The following is a 21,842-nucleotide window of genomic DNA, read 5'->3' on the forward strand; positions in this document are numbered from 1 at the left end:
TTCAGCATTTTGGAGACCAAAAGAATGTACACACATAAGTAACCACTAAGGTGGAATGGTCGAGAATTTAAGCTGAAATTGCTATTACTGTATCAGTATTTCAGTAAGCTTATTTTTTGTTGTTTTATTACAAAGTAGCTGGTTGTGAACTACAGGAGCAATGGAGACAGGCTAACTCCTATTGACACCAATGGATCTGGGATTGAGAGGGTGAACAGCTTTAAGTTCCTTGGCATACGCATCACCGAGGAGCTCACGTTGTCTGCAGTGTGGTGAAAAAAGCACAACAGCACCTCTTTCACCTCAGATGGTTGAAGAAGTTTGGTATGTGCCCCAAATCCTAAGAACTTTCTACACAGGCACAATTGAGAGCATCCTAACTGGCTGCATCACTGCCTGGTATGGGAACTGTACTTCCTTCAATCACAGGACTCTGCAGAGAGTGGTGCGGACAGCCCAGCACATCTGTAGATGTGAACTTCCCACTATTCAGGACATTTACAAAGACAGGCGTGTGAAAAGGGCCCAAAGGATCATTGGGGACCCGAGTCACCCGAACCACAAACTATTCCAGCTGCTACCATCCGGGAAACAGTACCGCAGCATAAAAGCCAGGACCAACAGGCTCCGAGACATCCATCAGGCCATCAGACTGATTAATTCATGCTGATACAATTGTATTTCTATGTTATATTGACTGTTCTGTTGTACATACTATTTATTACAAATTACTATAAATTGCATACTTAGATGGAGATGTAACATTAAGATTTTTACTCCTTGTGTATATGAAAGATGTAAGTAATAAATTCAATTCAATTAGTTTAAGATCACAGAAAATTCCAAATCAGATAGGATATGAACATGGCAGTTGCAGTCATTTTTGAAGAGCTCTGCAGAAAGAAACAGTGTCAACCCTGGCCAAGCTAAGCACCACACAAATACATTCTGCTCTTGTCGTTTCAGCCAATGACTTGCAGAGGTGCACACCCATTCCTCAGAATTCTAGATGTTTACTATTTATATTGCTTCTCTTAACTTAACCAGATGATTTGTTCAATTGCCTTAGATTGCATGAAATACATTTAAATTTTAAGTGTTTGATTGGGTAGGATGCATTCTGGGGAGATAGTCACATGACTACACTTAATATCTTGCAACCTCATGGTCATACCTCAAGCAGATGGCAACACAACCTCAGATGGCCAATCCTCAAACCTTACCCATAGAATGTACCGATTTTTACTGCTATGAAAAATGTTTAACTGTTTTGAATAGTTTGGATAATTAGAAAACTAAAATAATTTAAGTAGATTTAAATTATTAAAAAATTTAAAATCTATTAAAAACTAAAAAAACAAACATTTGTGATCATAGAAAACCATAAATTAAAGAAAAAATATTCAAGTCCTTAGCGAGACAAATCTTGTCAATCCTGGTCAGTGAACCCATTCAAATAAATAGGCTGCTCAACATCAACTTGCATAGATCAGAAAACCTTGAGGTCTTCAAATTAATAAAATTTTACTCTGTCTTCGGTCATGGTGCTGAGTTATTTGGCACTGAAGATTGTCAAGTGTGCTAGTATCAGATCTCCAACTTTTTCCCCAAAATGACACAGAAGTTCACAAGCTAATGGGGAGCACAATCTAACCTAGTGAGTTACTAGAATTAGAGATTTTACTAAATCCAAATACACAACCTGCTGTATCTCAGAAGAGCAGATACAGTGTCTATAAAAAATATTCACCCCCCCCCCTTGGCGGTTCATGTTTTATTGTTTTATAACATTGAATTACAGTGGATTTAATTTGGCGTTTTTTTTTTGACACTAATCAACAGAAAAAGACTCTTGTGTCAAAGAGAAAACAGATCTCTACACAGTGATCTAAATTAATTACCAATATAAATCACAAAATAATTGATTACATAAGTATTCACTCCCTTCAGTCCGTACTTAGTAGATGCACCTTTGGCAGAAATTACAGCCTCGAGTCAATGTGGATAGATCTCTATCAGCTTTACACATCTGGACACTGCAATTTTTCCCCATTATTCTTTACAAAACTGCTCAAACTCTGCCAGATTGCATAGGGATAGTGACAGAACAGCCCTTTTCAATTCCAGCCACAAATTCTCAATTGGATTGAGGTCTGGACTCTGACTTGGCCACTCCAAGACATTAACTTTGTTGTTTTTAAGCCATTCTTGTGTAGTTTTGGCTTTATGCTTGGGAGTCATTGTCTTGCTGGAAAACAAATCTTCTCCCAAGTTGCAGTTCTCTTGCAGACTGCATCAGGTCTTCCTCCAGGATTTCCCTGTATTTTGCTGCATTCATTTTACCCTCAACCTTCACAAGCCTTCCAGGGTCTGCCGCAGTGAAGCATTCCCACAGCATGATGCACCCACCACCATGCATCACATTAGGGATGGTGTGTTTTTTATGATGTGCAGTGTTTAGCTTATGCCAAACACAGCGTTCAGTCTGATGGCCAAAAAGCTCAATTTTGGTTTCATCAGACCATAGAACCTTCTTCCACTTGACCTCAGTCTCACACATGCCTCCTGGCAAACTCATGAGTGTTTTTTTTCCCCCCAACTGTAGTCTTCTCTTCACCCCTCTCCCATAAAGCTGTGACTGGTGAAGCACCTGAGCAACAGATGTTGTATGCATAGCCTCTCCCATCTTAGCCACTGAAGCTTGTAACTCCTTCCAAGTTCTCATGGGTCTCTTGGTAGCCTCCCTCATTAGTCCATTTCTTGCATGGTCACTCAGCTTTTGAGGACAGCCTGCTCTAGGCAGATTTACAGATGTACCATATTCCTTCCACTTGATTATTGACAACTGTACTCCAAGGGATATTTAATAATAAAGGCATCCATTAGTCTTGCGAGATCATGGATCTGCGCCTGGAAAGTCTTCACTCTCCAGGGCGCAAGCCTGGGCAAGGTTGTATGGAAGACCAGCAGTTGCCCATGCTGCAAGTTTCCCCTCTCCATGACACCAATGTTTAGAGATTTTACTAAATCCAAATACACAACCTGTTATATCTCAGAAGAGCAGATACAGGGTCCAAGGGAAGGGCATTTGGACCCACACAGTTTGGCACCAGTGTCGTCGCAGAGCAATGTGTGATTAAGTGCCTTGCTCAAGGACACAACACGTTCCCTCGGCTGGGGCTCGAACTCACGACCCTTAGGTCACTAGTCCAATGCCTTAACCACTTGGCCACGTGCCCAAGGGATATTTAGTAACTTTGGAAATTTTCTTGTACAGTATACAGCTCTTGACTTGTGGTTTTCAATAACCTTTTCATGGAGATGCTTGAAGTGTTCTTTTGTCTTCATGGTGTAGTTTTTGCCAGGATACTGACTCGCTAGCAGTTGGACCTTCCAGATACGTGTATTTTTACTGCAATCAATTGAAACACTTCGACTGCACACAATTAATTATGTGACTTTTAAAACCAATTGGCTGCACCAGTGATAATTTGGTGTGTCTTATTAAAGGGAGTGAATACTCATGCAATTAATTATTTTGTGTTTTATTGATTTGGATCACTTTGTAGAGACCTGATTTCACTTTAACACAAAAGTTCGTGTCTGTTGATCAGTGTCCAAAAAAGCCAAAGTAAATCCACTGTGGTTCAATGTTGTAAAACGACAAAACACGAAAACTTGTGGGGGGGGTGGGGGGGAGAAGGAATACTTTTTATAGGCACTGTATAAGCAAAACAGATCATTGCACTAAAACAAATTCTTACTTTTCAAATTAACTTCAACTGTGTTCTCAGTTTCCATAGTTTTCTAATAGTTAGTTATATGCTTTCAAGCAAATTACTATTTCCTCAAAGCACATCTTTAAAATTGGTTAGAATTTAGTTTTGCAGAATAAAACTTACAATATTTTCAAATTTTCTACTTCTGCAAAGAAGAATTGGGAAAGTTTTGTTTCTGAACCATTTGCAAGAGCCCCAGTAGTTAACATGAACAATAAGAAATAAATCTCTGAACATATTTTTATTCAGTTTCTTTACATAGAAAATGGAAATCTTATCATCCAAATCTTGACAACACCACCAAATTCAATCTTCTGCAACACATTTTTATTACATACATCTATAGTCAAAGTGAAAATTGTCAATTGGTAGCAAGTTTTAATAGACAAAATTATCTGTATGTATAGTGTCTATTGTAAATGCAAGTTACACCATAAAATACGCTTTGACATTTTTTTCTGACCGCATCAGCGCAATGTGACCACAAAGAGAAGTGCTTATTTTTGGCCTCATTACTCAGACAAAAACCTGCCATCTTGAACTTCAGAAAATGTCTTTTCAACCATATGTAAATAAAACCTGTTATCTAAGAAGAGAGTGTTTAGTTTCTGGTGTGGTATGTGGGATAGAGAAATAGGAAAAGACTGCCTAAGGTATTGTTTTTGAGCTCCATTGCTAAATTCAGTTTTGAAGTATTTATTTCACAGTTAATGAACTGGCTTTATTTTGAAATATTGTGCAAAGTGTTAAAATTCCTTCAGAAAGTCCGAACATTCTTTTAAAAAGTAAAAAATGTTATCAAATCCTGCTAGATACACCATACTGAAGAAAGATCATTATTAAAAAAGTTTAAGTTAACATTCTCAAATTTGTACTGAGATCTTCAATTGTACAAATAAATAAGTCATTTTCAACAATATATAGGTGGAAAACAATCAAACACAAGTTTCACTCAAATACTTAACATTGAATCAAAATAATGGAATGTTTCACAGTTAGCCAGTCCGCTGTTCCTTTAGCTAAAAGTTGTTTCCACAACTAATCGTGTAATCATCATTAATCATTTGCTACAGAGAATAATTTCCCTGAAATGATTTACAAATTCAGATGAATACCATTTGCACAATTAAAGTTACATTGACATGTCTATTTTTGAAAGATAGCAAAATTAATGTCTTAAATCACAGTATAATTCAAATAACTGGAATGTTTTAACTTGGATATACAGTATCCCAAAACAATGAATTCCAGTATAATAATTTCAACAATCACATTACCCTACATTCACACATTGCAGAATATCTAACTTTCTGTATGAAAATTAATAACTTCAGAAATTATGCTTATCAAGAATACAACATAGCTCTGAAAAAAGTATTCCAGTTCTAAATTCAAAAATATAAGAAATATTCAAATGCCAATATAAATTTTAAAAGTAACACAGACTACATCTGTAATGATGTAAAAGTAGGCATGAGCCAATCAAGTGATATGAAACAATAACCAAATATCCAAAGTGTTTGTTTTACAAACTCTCAATTTCTACAAACTACAAAAATAGTGCTGAACTGCCTGACCAAACAGGCCACTTCTGTGCTGAAAGAATTATATTTCTACACATACAATCAGGCACTTAAGTAACAAGTCATTAATTAGATAATATGTTACGGACTGCAATAACAGCAGACAGCAACAATCTGCAGTCTTTTGAAATGAATACAGACGAACATTTTTGGAACCAGATACAATATGATAATTAAACTTCTTTGTTTCTTGATGATAACTGAGTCAATTCTTTGAAGTCCAATACCTTACATCCACTGCAAATCACTTTGGGTTTCTGCAGTTGCAGCAATTAAAATGATAATATTTGCATTTAGTTGTATTTACTCAGTTCCATCAAAATACCTTCTGGGATTCTTGTGTATCTCACGATGATTCCATCATTTGATAACATTTCATTTCAATTGTTTCAGACATTTCTAATGTCAATCCAGTTTTAAAAATGCTGGTACCAACCAATGAGAATGAATGATCACATTAAAAACATGTTTTTGAGAGGAGTGTTCATAACAGCATAGAATCCCAATATATATATATATATATATACACACACACACACACAAACACAGATAGATATCCAGTATAAACCTAATGAAGAAAGAGTTGTCAAAAATGGACTGGAAAAATAAACTGTACACAAGTAGTGACAGACAGATAGGACACATTAGATAATTCTCAATAGATATATTACAGATATATTACCTTGAGAAATAAAGGCTCTCTGGCAAGCTTAGTAGAAAAACCTCCACCTATCGTCCCCATTTTTAAATGCTTCAAAGTGACAAGAATATTATACAAGTCTCCTTTACTTCCTATCCCATTTCCCAATATTTACAGCTAGAAATAGCTGCTTGTCAGGCCAAATGTTTGTTTATGCCATGTTTTTAAATACTCATTTCATTTTTAGCTCTTTGAGAAACAGGAAAAAATTAAATGCAGGGGCAGAACATGTGATCCAGATGATCACCAGTGGTGCCTGCCTTCAGCTGGCAATGTGAGTTTTAAGAGCTTCAAGGAAATGAGAACTAGAAAAAAAATTCTGTTACTTCTTTATCACGAGTGGTTGCAAGCATGGCCAGTTTCTTGAAGAATCCAACCTCTGATGAAATGTTTAAGAACTAGTGTTAAACGTTCTTAACACCTGCCCGGTGTTTTGGACTGATATCCTTTCTTGTTTACACATAGCAGGAAAGTCTTCAAAATTTCAAAAAAAAACCCTTACATTGGCACATTGCTACTTTTGAGCTACAAGCATCAATGTTTTCAAAAATATATAGATGATTTAAAAATCTGTAGATGGATTAAAAACTTCATTTCTATTTAATGCACATACAACATTGCTTTCAAAAAGAATAGGAAGCCATCGTTTTGAAATGCTACATTTTGCCTATGGAAGTATGCACCACCAAAACCATTTTGTCAGAGAATTTCAAGATTTTAACTCATTAACAATAATGAAAGATGGTATTTTCTCTAAGTAAACACAGCAACTGACACCAGATACACACACAGTTCAGGCAGACTCAAAGATATTTGAGAAAGTAGCTCAATACAAACCATAGAAACAGTATAATTAGGGTATCAACCATCAGTGCAAAAAGAAAAAATCTTCCTATATGTGGGTATCTGGTCTGTTCCTGTTGCCAACGGCAGCTGTAGGAAAAGATATAAAAGTGGCTATGTAAATAATATTCAGAATTTCTAATGCTTTCATCATTCATCTGAAAGCAAATTATTCATGCAAGTGCTGAAATACATTGCTATGTCATCCTCTTTGATCATTTCAATTAATTGCAGTTTACATCTAAAACCCAAGCCTACTGATGAGATTTTGGAAATTGAACACAGGTCCACTGGATAATTTATAGGAAATGAGGAATTGAACACTACAGAATTTTGTAAAAGTATATCTAACCAACTAACAAAATAGTTTAACACCTCATTCAAATCATACATATTCTGAATACCACCAGTGTTGTACAAGATCTATAACAGATACATTCATGACGCCCTTTGTTTTTGACATTTTTATGTCTATTTGATATGTAGTAATTAAAATAAAGCAGCCATTTTTCAAATAACTTAACAATGAAGTCTATTCAAATGAGGGACTACATCTGCAGCATGCTACCACCCACACTGAACCCCCGACAATTCACCTACCAACACAACCGATCAACAGACATTGCCATAGTTAGAGCACTATACCCTATCCTCACTCACCTGGAGAAGAGGGATGCTTGTGTGAGAATGCTGTTCTTGAAGTACAGTTCAGCATACAACACCATAATCCCCCCCAGGCTCGACGAGAAGCTCAGAGACCTCGGCCTTCACTCTGCCTTGTGCTTCTGGATCCTGAACTTCTTGTCTGATCACTGGCAAGTGGTAAGGACGGGCACCCTCACCTCTGCCCCTTTGACCGTCAACGCAGGAGCCCCCCAGGGCTGTGTTCTGAGCCTCTCCTCTACTCCCTATACACCCACGATTGTGTTGCCATGCACAACTCCAATCTGATCAAATTTGCAGATGACATGACATCGATAGGCCTCATTTCCAACAATGATGAGACAACGTACATAGGAGAAGTCAACGCCCTGTCACAGTGGTGCCAAGAAAACCTCTCCCTCAATGTCAAAAATAATGAAGGAGTTGATTGTGGATTACAGGAGGAATAGAATCAGGCTAGCTCCCATTGACATCAATGGGACTGTAGATGAGAGGGTGAGTAGTTTCAAAACTCCTCAATATGCACATCACTGAGGATCTCACCTAGACTATAACACAACAGTGCCTCTTTCACCTCAAACGGCTGAAAAAGTTCAGTGTGAGTCCCCAAGTCCTCAGGACTTTCTACAAGGGCATCCTAACTGGCTGTGTTGCCGGCTGGTATGGAAACTGTACTACCCACTATGGCAGGGCACTGCAGAAAGTGGTGCGGACAGCCAAGCACAGCTGTGGATGTAAACTTTCCTCTATTCAGGACACTTACAGCAGCAGGTGAGTGAAAAGGGCCTGAAGTATCATTGGGGACTCCAGCCACCCCCAAGCACAAACTGTTTCAGCTGCTTCCGTCTGGCAAACGGTACCACAGCATTAAGGCCAGGACCAACTGGCTCCAGACAGCTTCTATCACTAGGCCATCAGATTTGTCAATACACATTGATCTGATTGCATATCTGACTGTACATACATGTACACTAAACAAATATGTACATAATCTTAGTGTTTAGGCAACATCCTCCTACATCTCCCTTCCTTATTGCTTGTACATAGTGATGGAGATGCAACAAAGATTTTTACTCCCTCATGTTGTGAGATGGATGTAAGAAATAAAATTCTAATACTATTCATTATTTTCAATGACAAATTGAGCTTGATTTTTTTTAAAAAATTGTAGTCAGTAAATTTTGACATGCATACTTACAAATAGTATATATCATTATATATAGAATATATTCATTCAGAGTTGGCACGGTGAACTAATTCTACCTTCTGGTTGTTCTGATGCACTACGTTAGCCAACACATTGTGAATAATCCCATAGGAACATATTAAGGCATGGATTATAAATTGGTATGGTTATACAGACTGTAGTTCAGTTGGAAAGAGAAACAATAATATCAAAGCCTTGCCTTGCATACCAAGCAGGACCAAGAACATTCCAAAACCCCACTGACATATAAGAATATCTTGGTGTTGCAAATAATAATCCCTTCCAATATGCTGGTAGACAGTCCAACTGAGAAAATAGGCTTCCTAGGGCATTAAAAACACATAGAACCATAGAACACTACAGCACAGAAAACAGGCCATTCAGCCCTTCTACTCTGCACCGAAACATTATTCCGCTAGTCCAATTGACCTGCATCCAGTCCATAACCCTCCAGACCGCTCCCATTCTTGTACCTATCCGATTTATTCTTAAAACTTAAAAGTGAGCCCGCATTTACCACGTCAGATGGCAGCTTGTTCCACACTCCCACCACTCTCTGAGTGAAGTAGTTCCCCCTAATGTTCCCCGTAAACCTTTCCCCTTTCACCCTAAAGCCATGTCCTCTCGTATTTATCTCTCCTAATTGAAGTGGAAAGAGCCTGTTCACATTTACTCTGTCTATATCCTTCATAATTTTGTAAACATCTATCAAATCTCCCCTTATTCTTCTACGCTCCAAGGAATAAAGTCTTAACCTGTTCAATCTTTCCCTGTAACTCAACTCCTGAAGACCTGACAACATCCTAGTAAATCTTCTCTGCACTCTTTCAATCTTACTGAGATCCTTCCTATAGTTAGGTGACCAAAACTGTACACAATACTCCAAATTTGGCCTCACCAATGTCTTATACAACCTCCCCATAACATCCCAACTCCTATACTCAATACTTATGTATTTATGATTTATGAATGCCAGGATGTCAAAAGCCTTCTTTACAACCCTGTCTACTTCTGACGCCACTTTCAGGGAATTATGTATCTGAACTCTCGGATCTCTGTTCCTCCGCACTCCTCAGTGCCCTACCATTTACTGTGTATGTCCTACCTTGATTTGTCCTTCCAAAATGCAACACCTCACACTTGTCTGCATTAAATTCCATCTGCCATTTTCTGGCCCATTTTTCCCAGTTGGTCCAGATCCCTCTGCAAGCTGTGAAAGCCTTCCTCACTGTCCACAACACCTCCAATCTTAGTGTCATCAGCAAACTTGCTGATCCAATTTACCATATTAATCCAATTTACCACATTATACATCTTTCAATAATTACCATTATTAACCTTCACCATATGTGACAGAATAAAGAAGTCAGAAAACATGCATTTGGGTTATAGTTCAAAATAGAAACAAACTTTAAAACTATTCTTGGATTAAACAAAATGTTACCACCTTGACTTTTGCTTAATCCTGAGTGCTTCAGGGTGTTAACTGAATAAGAGCAAGTTAATCTCCAAACCAGAACACCTTTTCAGAGATATTAAAAAAGTCTGCAATATGTTTGCTCATATAAATAGAAACAATACACTAACTAATGGCTCCACTTGACACAGCTGTTCCCAGTCTAGATCAAAGTAACAAATAGTTGCTATTGTAATTTATTTGGGACAATTGGACACTTTACCAGATTACAAGCATTGTTAGAACATAATGAAATGCCAAGTACAATTTCCAATATCATTTTAACAATATCATGTCAAAAAGGCAATGTTACATTAGTCATGGGGGATTTCAATAGGCAGATAGATTGGGAAAATCCAGTTGAACCCAAGGGAGCGAATTTGTGGAATGCTTCTGAGATGGCTTTTTGGAGCATATTGTGGTTGAGCCCATTAAGGGGATCATCAATTCTGGATTGTGTGTAGTATAATGAACTGGATATGATCAGGGATCTTCAGGTAAAGGAACCCTTAGAACACAGTGATCTTAATATGATAGAATTCACTCTGCAATTTAAGAAAGGAAAGTTAAAGTAGACAAAGTAGTAGTATCCATACTACCAAGAAGTAAAGAGAATTACAGGGGCATGAGAGAGGAGCTGGCCACAGTTGACTGGATGGGGACACTAGCAGGGATGGCAGCAAGCAACAATGGCTGGAGTTTCTGGAAGCAATTTGGAAGACACAGGATAGATACAGCCCAAAGAAAAGGAAGTATTCTAAAGGCACGATGACATAACCATGGCTGAGAAGGGAAGTCAAAGACTATGAAAGCAAAAGAAGGGGCATATAATATAGCAAAAATTAGTGGGAAGCTAGAGGATTGGGAATTTTTTAAAAACCAACAGAAGGAAACTAAACATGAAGGAAACTCAACATGTTCCTATGAGGAAGAAAGACAAGAATGGCAAAGTTTAAGAAACTTGAATAATGAGTTGTTACAAATTGAGATAAAAAGAAAAAGGAAGCATGTCTACAGTTCAGAAAGCTGAAATTGGATAAGGCCCTTGAAGAATACAAGAATCAGATAAGAACTTGAACAGGAAATCAAGAGGGCTAAAAGGCACGATGAAAATGCCCTTGGCAAGTAAGATTAAGAAGAATTCCAAGGCATTTTAAAAGATAGCAGTTAAAGTAAATGCAAGACCATTCAAGACAAAGGGGAGAATTGGTGGGGACTTAACAGAGAAACAGATATCTTTGCATCTTCTCCAGTCACAGGTGAGGTATTCGAGAAAGCAAAATTGTTTACTTGTTCAAGAAGGGCAACAGGGATAATCTGGCAAATTATAAATGAGTGAGTTTTCATTCACAGTAATTATTCAAGAAGATTTTTAGAGATGGGATTTATTCACGTGGAAAAGTATGGATTTGCTTAGGGAATTCAGCATGACTTTCAGTGGGGAGATCTTGCTTACAAACTTAATTGACTGAGCTTTTGAGGAGGTGATGAAGATGACTGATGAGAGTAAGGCAGTGGATGTTGTACACATGGACTTCAGTAAAGCATTTGATTGGCAGGCTGATCCAGAGGATTAAAACACATGGGGTCACCTAGTAGATTGGATCCAAAATTGGTTTGGCCTTAGAAGACAAAGGGTAAAGGACTGTTATTCTGGGTGGAGATCTGTAACCAATGGTGTTCTACAAGGATCAGTGTTGGCAACCTCTATTGTACGTGATATATACTGTGTTAAAACCATACAGATAAAATATAGGTGGGCTGATTAGTAAGTTTGCAAACAATAGAAAAATTGGTGGATTTGTGGACAATAAGGAAGGTTGTCAAAAGATACAGATCAGTTTGAACTATTAGCTGAGAGACAGATGATTGTGTTTAATGCAGATCATTGAGGCACTGCACTTTGGGAGGTCCAATGGAAGAGGAAAGTATATAGCAAATGGCAGCATCCTTAGGAGCATTGATGTACAGAGGGATCTTGGGGAGCAAGGCCAGAATTCCCTACAAGAGGCAACACGAGTTGAAAGGGTAGTAATAAAAAGGCATACTTGCCTTGACTGACCAAGGAGGTGAATATAAAAGTTGGCAATTCAAGTTACAGCTGTATAAAACTTTGACAAAGCCATATGTGAAAAATTGAGAGAAGTTATGATTGCTGCATTACCAAGAACATGAAGGCTTTGAAAAGGACATACACTGGCTCTGAAAAGGTTCACCAGGATGTTACCTGGATTAGAGAGCATTAGTTGTAAGGAGAGGTTGGGCAAACTTTGATTGTTTGTAAATTGGAGGTATAGGAGCCTGAAGACCCACATTCCATGTTTTAGAAACAATTTCTTCCCCTCTACCATCAGATTACTGAACCCATGAACCCAACATCATTATTCCTCTTTTGCACTACTTAATTATTTTTTGTAACTTATAGTAATTTATAGTAACGCTAATGCCAAAAAGCAACTAATTTCATGAATTATGTCTGTGACAATAAACCTGATAGAAGTATATAAAATTATGAGAGGCATAGATAGGGTCAATAGCCAGAATCTTTATCCCAGGGTGGAAATGTCAAATATTAGAGCACATAACTTTAAGGTGAGAGTGGAAAGTTTAAAGGAGATTTGCAAGTAAATATTTTCTTTACACGGAGAGTGGCAAGTGCCTGGAATGTACTGCCAAGGAAGAATGAAACAGCAATGTTTAAAAGGCCATAGAAGAGTCAGGCAAAAAAGGAATACAGACTACATGCAGTGAGATAGGATTATTTTAAGTGGACATCATGGTCGACAGAGATATCATGGGATGTAGGTTCTGTTTCTGTGCTGTACTGTTCCATGTTCTGATAAATGTTAAAATGCACTGAAATTTTTAAAATCTAAAATTCATTTTAGATTTTGAACTGTTCTGAAACTTTTCTATGTGCATTTTATGGAGTAAATAAAAATTTTGCTTATAAAGATATAGTTTGTGCATAAATTGGTTTATTTGAATAACAATCAATACATTCTGCAGGATTCTGTATAGGAGCCAGGAATTAGAATCATTTTTGAAGGGCATTGTTGAACAGATGCATGTTATCCACATTTCTGAGTGTTCTTAATGCTTCTACTGATTATAGGGTTGCCCACCCCTGCTGGTCAGCTCCAGTGTATACCATTTGTGGTGGCCTGAGCTGCATTGTTAACAGCATCATCCTAGTATCTTCTGCAATCATTGCAAGTCCTTCACCACCCTGTGGTGTGTTTGGATCAGCTTCTGTAGTTTATATAAATGAACGATGTATGTATAATATATTTACATGTGAAGAGTGTAGTTAGAAAGAGAAGAGTAAATAGCATGCACGATTTAGCAGTTCTCCAAGGCTCTTACCGCATCATTAAGTTTGTGACACCAGTTATTCTTAGAATAAGAATATACATATACAGTACAAATTTTGATCAGTATGTAATGAGCATGATCAGTTTTGGGGCCTAGATCCGAGAAAGGATGTTCTGGTATTGGAGACTGTCGAAGAGGAGGTTAACAAGAATGATCCCAGGAATGAAAGGCTTAATTTATGAAGAACATTTGTTGCCTCTGGGCCTGTACTTTCTAGATTTTAGAAGAATGGGGAGGGGGGGATTATCTAATTGAAAACTACTGAACATTGAAAGATCTAGATTGGACATGGAGAGGATGTTTCAAGTAGTGGGAGAATCTTGGACCAAAAGTTACAGCTTCAGAATGTCCCTTTGGAACAGACATGAAGCATCTGTGGAATTCATTGCCACAGACATCTGTGAAGGTCAAGTTATTTGGGTACATTATATTTAAAGCAGAGGTTGATAATTTTTTGGTTATTAAGGATGTCAAAGGTTATGGAGAGAAGCTAAGAGACTGGGACTGAGAGGAAAAACAAATGAGCCGTGGTCAAATGGTGGTGCAGACTCAATGGGCCAAATGGCCTAATTCTGTTCTGATGTCTTATGAACTAAATGATTGTAATAGATAGATTTATATAATAACACATTAAATTTTCAAAAATGTCTCAAGAGGACTTAACATTAGATACACTACGTAAGGAGCAACATGATTTTAGCATTAAAAATCATGTCTGTGCTAGACAGACATGATAAAACTGCTAATTTACCTTTCAGTAAGTGAAATCTTTCATGTCCTAAAGACAATTAAGTCCCTCAGTATAATAAAGCTGTCAAAGGTCTGTTAGGCAACACACACAAAATGCTGGAGGAACTCAGCAGGTCAGGTAGCATCTATGGAAATTAAGAAAAAGTCAACACCATGGGCTGAGACCCTTTATCAATACAGGAAAGGAAGGGGAAAGAAGCCAGTTTAAGGAAGTTGGGGAGGGGGGAGGGGAGAGGGGAGGAGAATAAGCTAGAGAATGATAAGTAAAGCCAGGAAGGTGGGGAAGGTGGGGGGGGGGGGAGATGAAGTTAGAAGCTCAGAGGTGATAGGCGAAAAAGGTACAGGGCTGAAGAAGAAAGAATCTGATAGGAGAAGAGAGTAGACCACAGAAGAAAGGGAAGGAGCAAGGACACCAGAGGGAGGTTATGGACATGTCGGGAAAAGAGGTAAGAGGGGATCCAGAATGGGGAATGGAAGAAGAGAGAAAGAAAGGAGAAATTACTAGAAGTTAGATAAATCAATTTTCATGCCATCAGGTCAGAGGCTACACAGACAGAATATGAGGATTTGCTGCTCCTACCCAAGAGTGGCCTCATCATGACAGTAGACGAGGCCAGGTCAAACCACTGAATTCTGTTAATTACATCAAATAAGTAGCAAGTACCTTTGCACATACATCCAGCTGCGTTTCTGCTTCATTATTAGTAGTGCATGTAGAATCTTGAGAGTTACGTTTCACTGCTGGAGTCAAGCTAATTGCAGAACAATCCAATATGCCACCTGTCAAAAAAACATCCGTTGAATATTTACTTCACTCATCCTGGATAAAAGCAGGAATTATTTTATATGGAATACTTATGATTGAAACTGCAATTTAGTTCACCTTTGAATTAGGAACATCAAGTGAAAACAAACTTTTAAAATAGTCTTTCATCTTTTCACAGCACATTTTCTTACATGTCAATTTCTCCCTATTCCCAACTACTGAATTAGTAACAGACATTGACAATGCACAATGTGATACTCCATTTACTGTCAATTCCTAATTTCTTCTGAGCTGAAAAGGTGTTATCAATCACTTCAGTAGAACAGAAGTTTTATTTAGTACAGTATGGTAAGGATAGACAATTTGCTTCCCTGAAGGACATCATTGAACCAATTGTGCTTTATGCAATTCCTGTCATTTCAAGTTTAACAGTGATACCTGCATTAATCCAATTATCTGATTGCTAAATTTAAATTCCCAGCTACCATGGGGGTGGGGGGGAGGGCTTGAACATGCATCACTGGATCAAGGGCCTAGATCAGCAACCCAACCACAGCACGTGTACCACAGTAACTGCCAGTCTGAGTTGCAGTGATATAGCCGAGTGCTTCAAAATCAAACAAAATATCCTCAACACCAACCTAAAGTGGGAGATCAGATAGAACCAAGAATCATGAACTTACAACCTTTAGGCTCATTTTGCACAACTTTAGGCTGGACACTTTTCAATATCTTCAGTTGTGGGTTATGACTGACAGAACTAGTCAGGCGGAGATTTCCTTGGGACAAAAGTGTGCCACTTATTCTCACTGGGATTCTGCTGGGTCTCAGCTGTTCAGAACTGAATAAAGAGAAAAACAAGTCAATACATTGACCAGAAAGACACAAAATATATCAAAACCTTTAACTTATATCCTGGAGGAATATGAGTGACATCGGTGGGATGAAATTGTGTTGTTGCTCCAAAAGCTTTTTAAATAGATGAGCTGGATATATAGTCTAACACAGAGGTCGGCAACCTTTTTGCCTTTGTGGGCCGGATCACGTATTAATGAGCGGACTGTGGGCCAGATAAATGCCATAAAAAAAACTTAGAATATGGGAATTATCCATTTAAATACATCTAATTATGTTTTGCCTCAAATTAATGAATAACACATGCTAGAAAATCATTTATGCTTAACCAATGATGCCAATTAGTAATCAAATAACTCAAGTTTAGTTGTAATTTATTTCAATCAAGGCATCTTATGAATCTATTAAAAGGACACAAAGAATAAAACGTATGAACATGATGCATTGAATGGTGGTAATTTAAAAAAAGAAAATTCTAATGCAAACAGTCGATAAATCAATGTGAAAGTTGATGCTGTTTGCTGCTTGAAAGCTTCTCAATATTGGGTGTCAGACTTGTTGATGCCAAGAGCAAGGCATTATCCAGATGGGCATCAGTCAACCTTGTTCTCAAATAGTTCTTGGTGTGCTTCATTTTTGAAAATAATTGCTCACACAGATAAGTGCTGGCAAGCAATGATGCCATCTTTTTTGCATGGTCCACTAAGTTAGGATACTTCCCACTTGGATAGTATATTTTCTATAGAAGACTAGCACTGACACATCTTCAGAATGAAATTTCGATCTCAATATGTCATCACACTGCATCTCAATCAATTCCATTTGAAAAGTATCTGATGCAGTGACAACTGTCACATCAAATGGAGTAGCAAACAACTTGAACTTATTTGCATGCAAGTGAAAATCAGCAAAACAATCAAGCTCTCATCAAGTGCAATTGAAAAAAATTGCAATTCATTGCAGGCATCCCTTAAACAACTTTTAACATCTGCCAACATTTCTTCAACTCGCCGTGAGATCATTCTTGCTGACAGGCTGATAGATGCAAATAAAGACTTCTTTTCAGGACAAACAATATCCACCAATGCCAGTAACTATTCTTTGACAAACGCTCCATCTGTAAAAGGCTTCATCTTTTCTGCAATACATTTTGAGACTTCGTAGCTGGCACAGGTATTTCCTTCATTTTCACTGCTTTTCTTCGCAAAAAAATGACATTTGTTTTCCGAAACTAGCCTTCATTCGCTCAACTTCATCTTTCCTTGCTTGCCCAGTAAACTTGTTCAAATTTCCACTATGGCAGGTCTCATAATGTCACCTGATATTTGCCATTCGCTCAACTTCATCTTTCCTTGCTTGCCCAGTAAACTTGTTCAAATTTCCACTATGGCAGGTCTCATAATGTCACCTGATATTTGCCACCTACTTCACAGCAACATTTTCTAGGCAAATGAGACAAACTGGTTTCCCAGCTTGCTCGATGAAGTAGTAATCTAGTGTCCAAGTGTCTTGGAAATTTCGGCACTCAGTGTTTAACTAGACACTAACAGTGTCCAACGTTTTGCATTCATTGCCATTGGAATTTTTTTCTTCGACTTTATTTCGAAGCAGGAGTTATTCAACAAGTATCGTAGCACATGTAAATATCTGGATACTAACTGTGGATTTCTTGTTAGAACACAGTGACACTGTTTCTGTTTACAAATTTGAACGATCCCATCTGAAAAGCTGCTCGTGCACGGTGAGTATCTAATACATACTAATAAGGTAGTCTGCCTTCCCATCATTCGTATATACCAGTGTTTGGTTTGGAACAAAACGGAACCTGAGGCCAGTGTAATAAGACGTCATGCATGTCCATCAGTGAGGCTGCATGAAACACTAAGAATAAGGAAAAATCGCTTGTGGGCCAGATAAGCATATGGGGATATTTGCTTCCAGGCCAGTCAAAATACCTTCGCGGGCCATAGGTTGCCTAGCCCTGGTCTAACAGTATGATTAAAAGCATTGACTCTGGATCACAATGGGACAGGCTTCGTACAATTTCCAAGATTCCTGTCTGCTTGCCCTTGGACAAGCATAGGACAATGCAGAATAATCCCAGTTAGGCTTTGATAACCAGTGAGGCCTTTCCCCAGGATTACTGCCAGTCAAACTTTAATGGAACTGTTGTGAACATTTCTCACAGTATCAGCATGAGGATCACCATTTTGGTGACCTTTATTGGGTCTAAATCTTGGAATCCCCACACAACAAACCTCCAAAAGGACTGCAACCTTGTCATGGTCTGGAGGCTTGTGTGCTTCAATGACATGGAGAGCTAAGCTAACTGGAGTCAAGTCATTATGCTTTAGATCTTAGTAGGGTGATCTGTGCCAAACAGGTCAAAGGGCAGAGGCCAGATTAAGAATGGTCCACCAGCCCTCCAGGTTCAGGGGCTCAGCTCAGGGCTAACAACCCTGATTGGTAAAACAAAATTGTTAGCGAAACAGCAGTAAAGAATCCTTCTACATCTGAGTGTGTCTCCACCCGGGACATGCATGACTGACAGTAATGAAAACTGAGGGGAAGTCTCTGATGTGATGAAGGAAGCTTTGAATGCCACCAGAGATGGAGGACTTTCATTGCTGCCCTAAACACCAGCAACAAATCGGGCAGTAACACACACACAACAAAACAATGCCGAAAGATTGTAACAGTTCAAGATAGTGTCTCTCCAACATCTTCTCAAGGGCAAAGAGGAATGGAAAACTTTAATAAATATTTTTTTTAGAATGGACTCAGTAGCTTACTTTCTTAAAGAAATGAAAAACATCTTTGGGGCTCTTTTCTTGCATCTTAAACATTTTTCTACTTACTGTGTATACATTACTGTGATATCAAGTATTGCTTCTCAGAACTGAGGAGGCAGCTCTTCTTATTGACGAAGACTTCCCCTACATAAAATAGCATTTCTAAAATAATAAATCTTATGTGTTTACCTGGTTCAGATTTGGAATGTAATCAGTGAATTAGATTTGAATTATGAAAATGAAAAGCTCCCCCTTCACTTTCCTTTACCAGTGCCTCCCTTTTCCCATCCCTGACAGTCTCTGAAATACTTGTGAAACCATTTCTATTTCTGAACTTCTCCTTTTTGATGCTGAAACACTCAGTCATATATAGGGGCCAATGCACTGTTCCCACACATCGCCATTTGAATGAATTCCAAGCCTGGCATGACATTGAACATTTCTTCCTCCATCTCTGCCCATTTCTTTTGCGGAGAGTCTTCATCCCAGTGTGCAAACCCCTTCCCCTGATCCACTTGGATATCTCCTTCGGGACTCTTCCCCCCTAAAGATTTATTCTTTACTAACTCTATTGTGACCTTGACAGACTTGATTTTATCACCCCCTCACTCACTTTCACCTGTCCACTTCTGAACATCCCGCTCATTAAAATCCAACTGAGAAACTTATTGTCAAACTGACTTCTACACACAGCCATACCTCCCAGACATACTTCACTCTTGAGGAACAACACCTCATCTGTCTGGGCACATTGCAACTTTCTGGACTCAATATTGAATTCTATAATCTTCAGAAACTCACTTTCAACAGGTGAATTGATTATGGGGAGCAAGGACATGGCAGACCAATTGAATAGTTACTTTGGTTCTGTCTTCACTAAGGAGGACATAAATAATCTTCCGGAAATAGTAGGGGACAGAGGGTCCAGTGAGATGGAGGAACTGAGGGAAATACATGTTAGTAGGGAAGTAGTGTTAGGTAAGCAGATAAATCCCCAGGGCCAGATGGTCTGCATCCCAGAGCGCTTAAGGAAGTAGCCCAAGAAATAGTGGATGCATTAGTGATAATTTTTCAAAACTCTTTAGATTCTGGACTAGTTCCTGGGGATTGGAGAGTGGCTAATGTAACCCCACTTTTAAAAAAAGGAGGGAGAGAGAAACCAGGACATTATAGACCGGTTAGACTAACATCAGTGGTGGGGAGAATGCTAGAGTCAGTTATCGAAGATGTGATAACAGCATATTTGGAAAGCGGTGAAATCATCGGACAAAGTCAGCATGGATTTGTGAAAGGAAAATCATGTCTGACGGATCTCATAGAATTTAACTAGTAGAGTGGATAGGGGAGAACCAGTGGATGTGGTACATTTAGATTTTCAAAAGGCTTTTGACTTAAAGCACACGGTATTGGGGGTAAGGTATTGAAGTGGATAGAGAACTGGTTGGCAGACAGGAAGCAAAGAGTGGGAATAAACGGGACCTTTTCAGAATGGCAGACAGTGACAAGTGAGGTACCACAAGGCTCAGTGCTGGGACCCCACTTGTTTACAATATATATTAATGACTTAGATGAGGGAATTAAATGCAGCATCTCCAAGTTTGAGGATGACACGAAGCTGGGCAGCAGTGTTAGCTGTGAGGAGGATGCCAAGAGGATGCAGGGTGACTTGGATAGGTTAGGTGAGTGGGCAAATTCATGGCAGATGCAATTTAATGTGGATAAATGTGAGGTTATCCACTTTAGTGGCAAAAACAGGAAAACAGATTACCTGAATTGTGGCAACGAGACCTGGGTGTCATTATACACCAGTCATTGAAAGTGGGCATGCAGGTACAGCAGGCGGTGAAAAAGGCGAATGGTATGCTGGCATTCATAGTAAGAGGATTCAAGTACAGGAGCAGGGAGGTACTACTGCAGTTGTACAAGGCCTTGGTGAGAGCACACCTGGAGTATTGTGTGCAGTTTTGGTCCCCTAATCTGAGGAAAGACATCCTTGCCATAGAGGGAGTACAAAAAAGGTTCACCAGATTGATTCCTGGGATGGCAGGACTTTCATATGATGAAAGACTGGATCAACTAGGCTTATACTCGTTGGAATTTAGAAGACTGAGGGGGGATCTTATTGAAATATATAAAATCCTAAAGGGATTGAACAGGCTAGATGCAGGAAGATTGTTCTCAATGTTGGGGAAGTCCAGAACGAGGGGTCACAGTTTGAGGATAAAGGGGAAGCCTTTTAGGACCGAGATTAGGAAAAACTTCTTCACACAGAGAGTGGCGAATCTGTGGAATTCTCTGCCACAGGAAACAGTTGAGGCCAGTTCATTGGCTATATTTAAGAAAGTTAGATATGGCCCTTGTGGCTAAAGGGATCAGGGGGTATAGAGGGAAGGCTGGTATAGGGTTCTGAGTTGGATGATCAGCCATGATCATACTGAATGGCGGTGCAGGCTCAAAGGGCCGAATGGCCTACTCCTGCACCTATTTTCTATGTTTCTATGTATCAGAACAGGCCATTTCTACTGCAAGTCAAACATCTGTGATATTGGTTCAGTTTTTTGCTCTCCATTTGCACAGGGTAACTTGCAGGACATGTCCAAACACAGTATAATCTCAGAGTCTGCCATTCATCCATCAACTATTGGTCTCGCCCTATCAAAAATATTCCCTTTGTCTTATACATTCTTTGCTCCCTGCAACTTAATAGTAATGTTGCTTTCCCTCTTTCTCAACTCTGAAGAAAGGTCTTCATCCTTAAACGTTAGCTCTGTTCCTCTTTTCAAAGATGCGGCTGTACCTGCTGAATGTTTCCAGCATTTTCTGTTTTTGTTCTACAGAGCAAATTCCAAATTAAACATCCATACAGATGATGATTTTGTAATACACAAAATGCAGGAGGAACTCAGCCAGCCAAGCAGCATCAATGGAAAACAGTACAATCACGTTTCAGGCCGAGTTCCTTTGGTCCTGCTGAAGGGTCGCGGCCCAAAACGCTGCCTGTATTTTTTTTCCATAGATGCTGCTTGGCCGGCTGAGTTCCTCCTGCATTTTGTGTGTGTTGCTTAGGTTTCCA

General features: G+C 38.8%; 1 protein-coding gene across 6 annotated transcripts in view; it reads right to left on the bottom strand.

The window, feature by feature from the left end:
* Nucleotides 1-4,064: 4,064 nt before the first annotated feature.
* Nucleotides 4,065-21,842, bottom strand: part of agbl5 (AGBL carboxypeptidase 5) — a 153,612-nt gene continuing 135,834 nt past the window's right edge. For 4 of the 6 annotated variants that reach the window (XM_072251350.1, XM_072251353.1, XM_072251349.1 and 1 more), the window contains 4 exons: nucleotides 15,806-15,963; nucleotides 15,021-15,136; nucleotides 14,358-14,481; nucleotides 6,923-6,995 (listed from right to left, as the gene is read on the bottom strand). In XM_072251350.1, the coding sequence (XP_072107451.1) occupies nucleotides 14,404-14,481; nucleotides 15,021-15,136; nucleotides 15,806-15,963 (352 nt within the window). In that variant the 3' untranslated portion in view covers nucleotides 6,923-6,995; nucleotides 14,358-14,403. Of the gene's footprint in view, nucleotides 6,996-14,357; nucleotides 14,482-15,020; nucleotides 15,137-15,805; nucleotides 15,964-21,842 lie in introns of all 6 variants that reach the window. The other 2 variants (XM_072251351.1, XM_072251352.1) reach the window with 2 other exon arrangements.

This window comes from Mobula birostris, chromosome 2 (assembly GCF_030028105.1).
Source record: "Mobula birostris isolate sMobBir1 chromosome 2, sMobBir1.hap1, whole genome shotgun sequence".
NCBI classification, from domain to species: domain Eukaryota; kingdom Metazoa; phylum Chordata; class Chondrichthyes; order Myliobatiformes; family Myliobatidae; genus Mobula; species Mobula birostris.